Below are 14,661 nucleotides of genomic sequence, written 5' to 3'. Positions count from 1 at the left end.
TATCTATTCAAAGATGGAAGGTTCTTAGGCAAATATTGTGCACCTATTCTGTGTAGCCACGTGCTTAAAAAAAAAAGGAACTTGAAATGTATGCTGCTTATGGTCTTTCATTCTAACACATAATTACACAGATATATTCAAAATGGCATTCAGTATGTATGGGCACCCCTTAAGGATTTCTTTAATAGTAAATTGCTAATATTTTGTCATTTGTTTTCCATTTGGTAGTATGGAGCCAAAGGCAGCCATTCAGAACAGTCCCCATGGGACAATGTCTTCTGTTTAGTAGACATATAGTATGGAGACAGTGCAAATAACAGACTGATTGATAACTCAGAGTTAATTAAAAACCTGAGCCTCCAACAAATCCGTGATATTTTTAGTATTTCAGTGAGACTAAAAGAATCCAGCATCTAGTGGCTAAATTCAGGATACTACACAATAATACAATAATCTCTTCTAGCTCCACTTTTTAAGGATTATCAAGAACCATAGTATTCTATGGGATTTATTTATTTTTTATTTGGTTATTAAATTTATATACCACCCATCTCCCTATCCAAAGCAATAAGTTACATAGTAGACAGGGGGTTTCAGGGTAGCAGTTGACATGGACAAGTAATGGACCTGGGTTTCTACCTGCTTTGATGGACACGCTAATGGACCTGGGTTTCTACCTGCTGAGTGAACAGTGAATAGATTGGTGCACATACACAGGAGAAAAAACCATGAGATAAAATTCATTAGAGAATAGAAATAATTTGATTCATGAAAATAAATATTAGATACATAAGGATATAATGCACAATATAGTAATTATCAAACTATATATTAAGGCCCATTTAAGATGGATGGCTAATAAATTCAAATACAAAAATACCAATTTATTAAGCCTTATGTTGTGGTATAATGTAATCTCACACCAATATATGCACTATCTTACCATTTTGGAATGCAGCTGTTGAGGAGAAACTGATTGTTATATTTTATCCGCAATCACCCCTTCCAATTTTGGGATTGGTAGCTTTTATGTGTGAATTTACAGGATTTTTTGTGCTTAAGGAAATCTACTAAAAGAATAGTCCTTGTTATTCTTGCAGAGATAACGGTGAAAAAGCTCTTTGAGGCCTTATAATAGAAGAATGTTTGAACAGTTGACTAGAGTCTGTTTGATGCTTCCAGGGTGTTATAACCGTGTCATCTAGCAGTGACATAAACATGATTGAATTCTTTGTTTTTGAACAATCCTTGATGACAGATCAAAAGACCATCATTTTCCACTGAGCTTGTTCCAAAATAGTGCTTGCCTGGATAAATGCAAAATGTCATATTCTGATGTCCAAATGAATGCTCCCTGACAGGATTTATGTTTTTAAGTCTTGATTGATTTTTGGATAGCTGATGGTGATTGCCAACTTCACAAGGGGAAAATTGTTTTGAATCAAATTGTTTTCCAGTCATGGTTGGGGAGTTTCTAATCTGATGAGAAATTCTAGGTATACCTGGTTGATTTTTGGAATATTAAATAGGGAAAGGTGCTAGTAGAATAAGCCAAATAGTTTCTCTCTGGCCTCAGATTTAGGATACCCAGAGCAGTTTTGGCAGATAAACCAACATAATAAATATCTATTTACCAATAACTGAATAGGATCACAAGTACAAGCCCAGATCTGAATGTACACTGTGATAATAAGGATGGTGAAGCTCAGTACTTGGAGCCGAGATGGTGCAGTGGTTAGAGTGCAATACTGCAGGCCACTTTAGCTGATTGTTAGCTGCAGTTCGGCGGTTCAAATGTCACCGGCTCAAGGTTGACTCAGCCTTCCATCCTTCCGAGGTGGGTAAAATGAGGACCCAGACTGTGGGGGCGATATGCTGACTCTGTAAACCGCTAAGAGAGGGCTGAAAGCCCTATGAAGCAGTATATAAGTCTAACTGCTATTGCTATTGCTAACTGCTAGTACTTCTGTGTTATTACTAAAACCATGCAATATTGAATTGTGGCACTATTTAAGGCGATCCAGTCATTGATGGGAAATGAACCACAGGTTTATGCAGTCTTTATACAAGTTTATACCCTATACGCAAGTTTACAAAAGATTTTGTGGATAAATTTGTTCATATTCACTTAGAAGTAGACACATCATAGTCAGGCACTAATGAGGAACATGGGCCAACATCCTGCATATGGGACTCTGTTGAAACTTTCAAATTTGACAAGTTGACAGTAATCCCTTAATAGAAGTAATATTTAGCAGTGATGGCTAACCCTTTTTCTCGTGTGCTGAAATCATGTGCATGCATGCAACAGTGTAGGTGAGCATGCCCACAGCCATAATGCAATGTGCACCCCTGTGCATGTGCACATGACCCACCCTTCCTCCACATATAAGATTGCCTTGTGCATGCGCGAACCTGCCTGTGCCCTGTTTTGGGCCTAGCCCTAGGAGGCCTTCCTAAAGCCTCCTGAGAACAAAAACGGGGCACGGTGGGGACGCCACACTCCCTGTGGCCTGTTTTGGGCCTAGCAGGTCTCCCTGCAGCCTCCTGAAACCAAAAATGGGTTGTGGGAGGCATGACCCCCCCATGCTCCCCCCCACATGCACATGACCCCTACCCTCCACATGTGTGCATGACCCCCCATCCCCACGGATGCATGCACAAACCTGCCCCCGCCCCACATGTGCCATAGGTTTGCCATCACGGATATATACATATATATAGTGCGGATATATATACGTAGTATGAGCTAAGTAATAGTATGAACCCAACTCAGGGTTGGGTTCCTCTACCTTCTGTTTCTTTCAGCTGCCAAGGAGACAATCTTGTGTTCCACTTGGCTTGGAGTTTAAAAACTCCAGTAAATGCAACTGATTCTAAATGCAGCTACTTGCTGATGAGCAAGAATAATTCACCAGAAAACATACTGTACATTGCAGGTGCTCCATTTGTTGCCAGTAAGTTTTTAATACAATTCAAAGTATCAATCAATCAATCCATTAAATCTTTATTATGGTCATAGACCAGCATAAAAAAAATAAAACACAATTAGGAATTTTAAAAGTTAAAAAATATAAAATACATAAGGTTAAAACATTTTAAAAGCTAAAAATAAACAAAAATTAAAACTATAAAAGAAGTTAAAGAAATTAATGACAGGAAAACACAAAGCTTTGTATATGGCTAATTAATCTATTGTAATGCAAACATTCTTAACAAGTTAAATACTCATTAAGGCTGGTTTGAGATACAAATCACCATCTGATTGGGATTTTGCATTCCTTGGTAAAGACTGTTCATCTGGTGAAGACTCTCTACCAGGATGTCAGTGGGTAGTCTTAAATGATAGCTGCTACATATTTATTCTGTTGCTATGATTTAAAGTGTGACTTTTTTTCATCCTAGAATACTATGCTTCATTACTGATATAATTCTACATTTTTAAAGTTTCTTTGAAAGTCTATAATTGGAGAGGCATGGCTTTGGTTAAATAAACAAATAAATGCCCCTAGTCACGTTCAAACATCTTAGCATTGAGATGTAAAAAAAATAATTACAGCCGTTTATTCAGTTGTAACTATGAATGCAACAAGATTTCAAAGGCCAACTCTCTCGCTCACTCAGCTGAAAGGAACATCCTTGGCCTTCAGGCATTTTTGCATTATGAGTGTGTGTGTGTGTGTGTGTGTGTGTGTTTGTGTCAGTGTGTTTTTATGCATATATAAAAAAGGAAGACATCACTTGCTCTAGATTCTGCTTTCAAATTTACTGCTCTATAGCCAAGATAGAACCAATGTCAAAATACTGAAATAATTAGATCTGTATAATATTAGTTTTATATTGCCCTCATTTCCTGCTGATGTTTGATTTCTGGAAAACAAGCTATTGGGACTTTGTTTTAAGCCAGAAGTTTTCTTTTTATAATAAATCTGAGACTGAAAGTCGTTCCAGACTTATGTATTTCTCCTGTATGTACTTCATGATTAATTACTCATAATGAATTTAGGTCCACTAATTTCATACTACTTTCTAATTTTTGTGATTTAGAACATTTTACAACATGTAAAATACCTCTCCTCCCGCTCCCACTCATCTGCATTATATATATTTGTCAAAGTCCTTCAAAAACTATGTGCTTAGGTAATTCTATTTGCAATAGTTAGCAACAAGATATCTACAAACTGCCATATACTTAGCTATTGAATATTTGAATCTTTACTTTCATGATCCATGTCACCTTATTTTGCAGCTGAAATGGATTCAATGTTTGTCTTGTAACATACAAAGTCAGCCATTAACATCAGGAGGTTAGTAATTTACTAAACTCCTGTTGTTATGACTGACTTTTAATGGTACCTGAATTTATTTTCTGTTCAACTAGGGAAAAACAATCTTACATATACATAGCTTTTGTAAGAAATAAAACTTTGAATAGCATTGCCTAATGTTGAACAATGTTTCCTAGGAATGATCAGGTAAAGTTAAAGTATTATGTAGGTCAAAAGGTTTTATACAAATTAACTTTATTCTGAGGATCCTTATCACTTACAAATAATAGAATGGTAGCTCAATGTATGAAATAACTGAACAATTGTATTATAAAATTTAAAACTACCAGTAGAAGCAGTCCAAAACAGAGTTTGACCATTTACAACTAAGGCTGTGTAAACATTAGTTTTACTTTCTATTCCAGCAGGTTCCAACTTGTGCGAGTAACAAGCCAGCGTGCATGGACATCTGTGCAAAACTCAACTTGTCCAAGTTGAGCTGCATGTGCACATGTGCTAGGAAGGCTGCTTGTGGGGCCCGGTCCTGGAAAGTCCCAGCCCAGTAAAGGGCCAAAGCCTGCGGGTTGGTGACCCCTGTTCTATGACTCAGAATTCAACTTCTTACAAGGAATGCGTTGTTGGCAATGATCAGGTAGTCTCACTCAGACAGGGCATTCCAGTCCAAATTGGGACATCATACTGGAAATTACTCTCAAAATTTTCTGTAACCTTAAATAATAGTAAATAATCAGCAAATACTAATAAGATTGTAATGTGATCCTTTTCTTTTGTTTCTTTTTAATAAACAAGTTTTTGCAACTGATTTAGTGCAACATTTCCAACTCTATGCAGGCAATATATTTAGAAGAAAGCTTCACTAAAATCTATATAAATAATTCTGCTTAGGATGTAATGTTATCAATGGAATTTATGGTATTGAAAGTTACTTCTTCGATGCAAATTGCAAACCAAACTGTTTCATAAATTTCTATTTCCTGAAAATAACCAGTATTTCAAAGTAATCTGTCTTGAGTACAGGTAGAAAGTGGGAACATAGAAATAAAAATTAATAATTTAAATTAATTCAATACAGAGCATACTTATCCCTAGTTTTTAATATTTCCCAATGCTAAAAAATACCAAATTATATGCGTATACACATAAACACACATAAGAAATAATTTCAGCTAAAATTCTAACATGCACAGAAAACCTATATTTTACAAATCAGTTGGAAGAACAGTATAGTTTGCATTTAAGGTATAAAAAGGAAAATAAGTCATGCTACACCCGAAGATAAAAAGCATACTATTTATTGACATTAATAAATCAGAGTACAAAATATTAGAAATGCATATTGCATAGTGATGATTTATATGTGGTAAAATGTGGTTAACAGTAGCATTTCTTCATTTTATTACTTGTGCAAATGCAGCATAAAGAAATTAGTGTATTTACAGAAAAAAAAATTTTTTTAAAGCTCCAGCTTGTTCAAGTTGACCAGTCACCTTTTGAAATTTTCTTTTTCTCTTTTAGAACAATATGTAAACTTAGGTACAACACAATTCATATTAAGTACTTAGCTGCTCAATTAAATCTTCCACAGTATATACAATAACTTTGATATCATCTTTCTCTTTCATCCGATGTTGGCCAGATTTGCGGAGAATAATATCCACATCTCCACTGACAATATTCTCTGCAAGTTTCATAGAAATCTGCCATGGAATATCTTCATCCTTTAAGCCATGGATAAGTCTTACAGGACACTGAATAGGTAGCGGACTGCTCAACACACAGTGATTTTCTGCTTCCTGAATGAGTTCATATGGCACTGAGTAAAATCCTTCTTCATTGTATTTGGTTGTGAGTTTCCATTCACCCTTTTCTTCTATTTCTTTTTTTGCCTAAGATGTTAAACATGTGTAAAGTTGATATACTGGAAGGAAAGGCAAAAATGCAGGAATGGCACTCTATAAATGATGAACAGCAACATTTTATACATTAGTGCTTTGAGACTCAGAAACCACCATTTTACAAAAGTACCCACAAAATGTTCTCAAAATTATTATTCATTGGCTAAAAACTGATCAATTTATCTTTGTGAAAGAGAGTTCTGGTTCACATAAAGTTTTATTTAATATAAACTTTAGGAGTCTTATTAGACCTATCATAAACCTATCTATACGTAATATTACTTTCCAGCAATAAAGACTTATTTATTTATATATTTGGCTGCTTATTTATTCCTCAATGTTTACAGCAAGAAAAACACAATAAAAATATAACAGCCAATGAAAACACATGCAAATAAGGAAATAAACCAGTAACCAATTATTTCCCAAAAGCTATTTTTAAAAAAAAAACATTTTCTGGAAGGTGCCAATCTAATTTAGAGAGAAAACTTGTACATAATATGGGGACTAAAATAGAAAAAAAATGCAAAAATGCATGGTCCTTTTCATTTGCCTTTCACAGTTTTGCATTAAATTATGCTATTAGGAACATTAGGCTACATCCTAATGAATGAACTCTACTGCTCTTTTAGGCAGAAACATCCCTTCTTCCAATGAAGTGTTATATTCAAGAGCTGTGGTGGCACAGTGGTTAGAATGCAGTATTGCGGGCTAATTCTGTGAGTCTCACAGGCTCAAGATTGACTCAGCCTCCCTTCCTTCCGAGATGGGTAAAACGAGGACCCAGATTGTTGGGGACAATATGCTGATTTTGTAAATCCCAAGGCTGTTGGGATTGGCAGAGCACATCGCCACCAATTGCCGCCTCTGTGCATCGCATTTTATGCATTTTAGGCCTTCCGCACGGCACATTTTTGGCCTCAGTACATCGTGTTTTTGGGCGCCAAAGTGCTTTGGCAATCCCCGCAGTCTTGAACTGGTCTCTAACAGAACGTTTGAGTTGAAAACATAAGGCATGGAGCCCAAAATTGCAAAGCAGAACAACTGCTGCCTTGTCTGTTTTTCTCCCCCAACGAGAGCATGTGCATTCACTCACAACTAGCAAACTAATGTGCTGAAGCTGACCAGACTAAAGACCCTAGCCAAATGATTACTTGGTAGGCAGAATTTTTTTTTCTATTTTCCTCCCCAAAAACTATACTCCAGAGCGTCTTATACTCCAAAAAATATGGTATATCAAATTCTGTCCATGAAGAGCAAGATTACATTGAAACTGAGTGTTTTATCAAAAAAGGTTCCACTAACTTTTTTCTGCTCAACATTTCCTAATAAGCTTTAAATCATCATGTTTTATCTTTTATTTACTTGCTTAGATTTTTCATTGACCTCACACCAATTCAATCCTTTGGGTCTTCACCTGAATCATACACAACGGAAAGTACAGAATTATTGCACTAACATTTAATTTTGATAAATTGAAATTAGATGAAATTTTGTAAACCCTGAAGCAGGGTGAAACAACATTTTTGGCTAAGGTATTTTCAACTTGGTTTGTTGTGATAACCCTAAGTTACTTCAGTTAACTAAGTATTTTAAAAGGGGGCTTTTTAAAACATTAACACATATACTTTACATAATAAAAGACTATTACTCTTCCTAATCCTCAAGTAGTATCCCAGGTCCTTAACTAGGATTGTATATTCAAAAAACATGGTGGTACTTGCATTTGAATATTGGTACTTACCTCTAGAGGAAGTTGTTGAAAAGTTGATAAAAGATGGTCTGCAGCTACAGCTATTCCAACTAGTGCAGCTATTTTTTCTGGACGGGCAATTGCAGCATGAAGCATCAACCATCCACCCAAACTGGAACCAACTAAAATCTTAACATAAAAATATTAATAGCACTTTTATACATAAACAGACATATACATCAGTATACTTAAAAAGGTAAATGATAGAAGCCTATGAAATATAAACTACATTGCCAAAAGTATTCGCTCACCTGGCTTTACTTGCATATGAAGTTATTGTAAGTGACATCCCATTCCTCATCCATAGAGTTCAATATGACGTCGGTCCATCCTTTGCAGCTAAACAGCTTCAACTCTTCTGGGAAGGCTGTCCACAAAGTTTAGGAGTGTGTTTATGGGAATTTTTGACCATTCTTCTAGAAGTGTATTTGTGAGGTCACACCTTGATGTACGTGGCTTATCACTTCGTGGCTGAGTTGGTGTTGTTCCCAAACACTTCCACGTTCTTATAATACAGCTGACAGTTGACTGTGGAATATTTAGGAGCGAGGAAATTTCACAACTGGATTTGTTGCACAGGTGGCATCCTATCACAGTTCCATGCTGGAATTCACTAAGCTCTTGAGAGCAACCCATTCTTTCACAAATGTTTGTAAAAACAGTCTGCATGCCTAGATACTTGATTTTATACACCTGTGGCCATGGAAGTGAATGGAACACCTGATTCTGATTATTTGGATGGGTGAGTGAATACTTTTGGCAATATAGTGTAAGTGTTATTGAACATGGAACTGTATTGATTCATAGTATTTTACATATCTCTTATTTTTAATAAGTCAATATATAGGCCTGTTCACAGTACCACATAATTTTAAACTATAGTTCAATAGCTTTACTTAATTTGACAATGTGATCTAGTTTAAGGAGATTTTAATTATGTGCCATCAAATCATTTCTGACTACTAGTGACACACAAAAGAAATGTAATGAAAAAAATAAAATTAACTCAAGACTCCATGATTTCTTCACATAAGCAAAAATTGCATAGTACCATGATATTCATTTATCTATTCTTGGCTCATCTAGAGATAAACAATAGCACAGCAGTTAAACTGGAACTTGTATCCCTAAGGTTCTTATTATTTAGCATAGTTTCAAACTTTTCTGTGTTCTTAAAGCAGTTTTATTTAAAAGGCAACTTTGTAGAGATAATAAGCAACAATACTAACATAGTAACCATCGTCAATCAGAAGTTAATTTTATGAAAGTATTTTACAAATCAAGACTATATTTGCCAGGATGACATAGTGATCCAGGTTCAAGAGAAATAAAGTGATCTGCATTGTATGAAATTGTCTACATTCCACTGTCAGCAATTCCTTAAAGAATATGTCTTTCTTCCTAGGCTAATGTAAAAGCATTATTTGTTTTGAAGGAATGCTAAAAAGTGCTATGAGTAAGCCTAGGCAAGCTCTGAACCACCTTTTCTCTGTTAAGCATGAGTAGTTGAACAGTCTTTATACCAGCTTCTCTAAAACAGCAGCTGAATATATTCAGGGGTGGTTTCCGGCAGTCACTGCCGGTTTGTTCATGGGAGTGCCCCACATGCGCTTGATGCATGCACATGCGTAGTGCAATAAAAATTGCGTAGAATAAAAAAAACAAGATGGCAGTGCCTATAGCGCCGCCCAGAGAACCGGTTCGAGAGCATGGCAGGCCTGGGTCACTGCCAGTTCCAGCGACCCAGGCTGCCAAACCACTACTGGTTAGGCTGAACCGGGCCGAACTGGTAGGAACCCACCACTGAATATATTCATTTATTTTAAAAAGAAAGGAAGGAAGTAAAAGTTGAGCAAACAATATGCTTTGTTTAAAAATAAAGCTAGACAACCTGTGGTCCCTCTGTGAGTTCATCCAATACTGAAAGCACATCTTTCCGCCACTTTCCTAAAGTACACTCTTTTATACTGCCTTCTGAACTCCCACAGCCTCTGTAATCAAACCTGTGAATTAAAAAAAGGAGTCCAAATAAAATTAGGGTTTTACAAGCAACACTCAATGGGGCTACCAATAGTTATCAAAATAAAGATTTTATAATTTCTGTTCACGCAAGATTTGCAACAGAAATATTCTTGACAATTCTGATGATACATACAGTACTGACAACTGAAGTGCATGTCTTATTATTCTTTCACCACCGTCTCAATACTATCAACATTTGTCTGAAACGGTATAGGGTTTCCTGCCTAGGCAGGGGGTTGGACTAGAAGACCTTATTATTTTTGAGGTGCAGGAGGCAGTGAGCGTGGTCACCTCATGGCTGCTGCTGTGTTGCAATATTTTTGAGGGGGCTTATTATCGGGGGAGGTCTTATTTTTGGGTAGTATTTGCTTACGACTATTACTTAGTGTTGTATCTTATGATTCTTGATGAACGTATTCTATTTTATTTTTCTTTATGTACTCTGAGAGCATATACACTAAAGACAAATTCCTTGTGTGTCCAATCACACTTGCCAATAAAGAATTCTTTTCTATTCTATTCTATTCTCTTACAGTGGTAGTGTATGGCTTGATCTCTTGGCTGATTTTGTCAGACCCCTAGTTTGCACCTATCGTTTATATTATGTATACCGGAGATAATTTGACATGTAAATGCTGGATTGTTTAAACTTTGCACTTCTTCTTTTACTAATGTTAATGTTAAACCACTAAAGGACTAAATATGGATGAAGATTAAATGCAGGTAAATAAATGGAAGCTCAGTTCTGTCAAAACAGAAACAGTTCTGATAAGCAGATGAAGAATTTTACAAAAAAAGAAGTATAATCACGTGATTTGAAGTAGTGTTTCTGAAACTTCTTGGGATGCTAAGAGATCCAGTACTAGACTACATTTCATCAATGACCTGGAATGCTTTATATAGCCTATGTCATTTAATGTATCTTTTGAGAGATAATTACAATAATTTATGCCTTTATAATTTCTTATTTGGATTACTCTGATCTGCTTCATGTTATGATATCTTTGCTTTCATATTTTTTATTATATTCCATGATTTTATTATTATTCATTTCATTAATAATTATAGTTTCACACTTCAACAGACTCTGGGTATCTCATAAAATCTAAAAATAAGTTAAAACAATGAAAGCGGACAAAACAAAATAGCTTGGATTAAAAACAACCATTCAAATACACTATGACAACCCTTCCCTGCTGTCAAACACATGACCACACAGCCAGGTTTTAAGGGCTTTTCAGCACCTCAGGAGAGTGGATGCTATCTATATATTGGGGCACTCCTATTCCAGAAGGTGGGAGCAATAACAAAGAGGACAAGCTTCCTAGGTTCCACAAATGGCAACAAAGGACTCAGAGTTTGCTCATTCTGTCTGAATGTATCAAATGGCAGAAACAATGGGAGATGGTCCCTTGGATAACCTGGTCCTTGTTGATCCTACCTTTATACCTCACTATCATCATTGGATAAAGAACCCACATAGCAGAAAATAAAAGTTACCAGTTCCACTTTAGAGGGTCGTAATATTCTATACTAGTTTTTCAATTTAATGAGTGGATTATCATGCATGTGTTTTTAGCAGTACTGTTAATTTATATATAACATTAAGGTACCCGACAGGCAGGATTTATAAATTTAACAACAAAGCAATAATTTAGAAAGTCACATATAAATTAGTTAATTACATGTTACCAATCAACAGGAAGTTTTTTTTTAAATGTACCTTACAAAAGCATGACCAACTGATTTGCAGAAATCTTCTAATGCAAGTGCCTTTACACCATTCATATTTGAAAAAATACCAGGCAGGAAGACAACCCCTGGACTCCTGCCTTTCAGCTTATTATAAGCTAGCTTGGGTTGATCAGACCGGTTAAGCACACTGTGTGATGATTTCTGTTTACAACCTAAACAAAATAAATAAATACATAAGCAAACCCTTCATATTTTGGTGACAAGATTAAAACATTTTTATACAAATAAAAAGAAACTGACATTGATTAAATCCACATGTTAAGGCTGAAATTCACAACTTTTAGATATGGAGTCACAACATAAAGTTTGGGGCATGTTTTGGGATCCCAAACACTTTGAAAAGACATGGTTGAATCTAGGAAATTTGAGAAAATGATTCTGATTTATAATATTTTATTAATTTTATATGATGTTCAACTTTTAGTTTTACAATTTCCACCTATGCTCTTTCACAAATTTCCACATAGTGTATTTGTGGGAAATTCATATGCTAATGTCTGACTTATTAACTATGTCTGATTTATAAACTATGTATACGTATTTATAAATATATATTTTTTAAAAAAAATCTTTAAAATGTTTGGAGGGAGTTAAAACTACTTAACCAGCACCTCCCACTCATCACAGAAAGACAAAGGTCAGAACTGTTTCTGTATACATCCTAACGAGTCACAAAATTAATTAAGTGTGGAATCTACCAAACAACACTATGTTAGATCTGTGAATGTCCAATAATCTTTTGCCATAGACTAAAAGCTAACCAGCTCACAATAAAGAGGTATTCCTTAATAAGTACAGAATAACAGAGTTGGAAGGGACCTTGGAGGTCTTTCCAGCTTAGGCAGGAAACCTTACACCACTTCAAACTAATGGTTCTCTAATCTCTTATTAAAAACTTCCAGTGTTGGAGCATTTACAACTTCTGGAGGCAAGTTGTTTCACTGATTAATTGTTCTAAATCAGGAAATTTCTCCTTAGTTCTAAATTGCTTCACTCCTTGATTAGTTTCCACCCATTGCTTCTTGTTCTATTCTCAGGTACTTTGGAGAATAGTTTTGACTCCCTCTTCTTTGTGGCAACTTGAGATATTGGAACACTGAACCTGGATTACAGATGTACTAGTCTACATAAAAACAGACACAATTCACACACTTAAAAGTTTATTTATTTCAATGGTTGAGGCAAAAACGGGAATAAAATCTATTTTTATGAAACCATGATTACTTTTTTTAACACTTAACATGCAAAGGATGGGATTATAATTTTAGATAAGAAAATAAACAGTGTTTTGTAATAGTTTTACAATCTATTTGTAAACTATTTTCCAAGCTTGCTCTACAGGGGAAGAGATACAGGGTGACTTATGATAACTATTTCCAACTTCCAACTTCTTTCTTCCCTTCTGGAAATACAATCATCTTAATCACCTTCAGTAAGTGTGACCACACTAACTGGCTATTCCAAATATTGCATCTGAAAACCCTTCATTCAATAAACAGGTTTACAGCACTCAAAATGTATGCATTGTTGATTTTTGCTGTTAACAATAAAATAGCCTAGATCGCGCAGGTAGACTCAGACTTACAATAACTGCACGTGATTCAGCATTACTTGGATATCTGGGCAAAATGCCTATATAATAATTTATACACACACAAAAATAGCACTCTTTAACATGCTCAATCTTGAAGACTCCACGCAATGAAAGGGGATTAAAAGGGAATTTAGACTTGATTGAAAGAACTTACAAAACGAAGCTCAATGTTTGGGGGGGGGGGGGGAAATCTGTTTGTGATTTTTTTGAGGGGAAGCCACTAGGACAGAAGAATATATTCTTTTCCATTGATGCATAAAAGACACGTGCATTTTCGTTCAGGTGCTAATCCGGCATCAATCGTATCCCAATCTTAATTACAAATTAGCGCAAGTGGAGGCGTCTCCTCGATTGCTGCCTTTTTCGGCCGGCGGGACGAAGCGGGATCTCAAGGACAGGCCACTCGCCTCACCCACTCCGCACTTACCCAATAACTGAGGGAAGCCTAAGCCTGTCCTATGAGCGACAGATGAACCCCATTTCTGCTTCCCCCGGGAAAATACTCTCGTAACGCCCGCTACTGCCATGTCCCTCCTGCCCGACGGCGGAACGGGCACACACCTTTTCCTTCGGCTGCTTTGCCAGCGAAAGAGCATGCGCAGAAGGAGGGAGATGCAGCGTCAATTAGGCATGCGCATAAGCCAACTCGGTACCGCTCTTGGTGCACAACCGCTTTTGTCTCTATGGTGCATATCTCTATGTGGTACAATAGAGCTACAAGCCTGGTTTTTCTATAGTAGATCTTCCAAGTGAGAGATTTCTAAATTGGCAGACAAGTCTGTTTTTTCCCCAAATTTTACTGGAGGATTGGTTGTTTACTTTAGTTTTTTTTCTTTCCTGATTTTTTTCAATAGCTGACCACTAAACTGCAAGGACCCCCTCATTTATACATTCATTTGATGAAGTGCGCTTTGAGAAGTGGATTTAAAAACTAGTTTGAAGAGCATGATCTGTTAGACTGATGCTTGAAAGCGTAAATAAACCAGAACATGATATGAAATGCATTACTAATATATACATTATTATCTTGCTGTGTTAGTCTGTAGAGGCAAAAAAAAATCAGAAGCAGTCTGATAACACTTTTTTCAACTAGGAAATTGTTCCGATTAGTGCAGTGTTTCTCAACCTTGGCAACTTGAAGATGACTGGACTTCAACTCCCAGAATTCTCCAGCCAGCAAATGAGGTTGAGAAACATTGGATTAGTGGCTGTTTTTGAATAAGAGGTTGTTGAACTCACATGCATCAGTTGATTGGGGCAATTCCAAAAAGTTTCAACAAACTGGATTATAAAAAAAGTACTGTAACTATTGATAAGGTAGTTGTAACCTGTCTCACTTGCGATCTTTGTAAC

The 14,661-nt window shown here is 36.1% G+C and overlaps 1 protein-coding gene across 1 annotated transcript; it reads right to left on the bottom strand.

The window, feature by feature from the left end:
* Window positions 1-5,565: 5,565 nt before the first annotated feature.
* Window positions 5,566-13,896, bottom strand: ABHD10 (abhydrolase domain containing 10, depalmitoylase). Its single transcript, XM_014072905.2, has 5 exons — window positions 13,736-13,896; window positions 11,683-11,866; window positions 9,829-9,940; window positions 7,929-8,066; window positions 5,566-6,175 (listed from the first exon to the last, which is right to left on the bottom strand). Exons 1-5 carry the CDS (start codon window positions 13,833-13,835, stop codon window positions 5,840-5,842), a joined length of 870 nt encoding a protein of 289 aa, XP_013928380.1. The 5' UTR covers window positions 13,836-13,896; the 3' UTR covers window positions 5,566-5,839.
* Between the last annotated feature and the right edge of the window lie 765 nt (window positions 13,897-14,661).

The sequence above is a fragment of the Thamnophis sirtalis genome, unplaced genomic scaffold (assembly GCF_051295495.1).
Source record: "Thamnophis sirtalis isolate CommonGarterSnake01/CBP01778 unplaced genomic scaffold, rThaSir2_p1.2 scaffold_8, whole genome shotgun sequence".
NCBI lineage: Eukaryota > Metazoa > Chordata > Lepidosauria > Squamata > Natricidae > Thamnophis > Thamnophis sirtalis.
The sequence above is the reverse complement of the archived record's forward strand: the minus strand, read 5'-3'. Positions and strand labels throughout refer to the sequence as shown.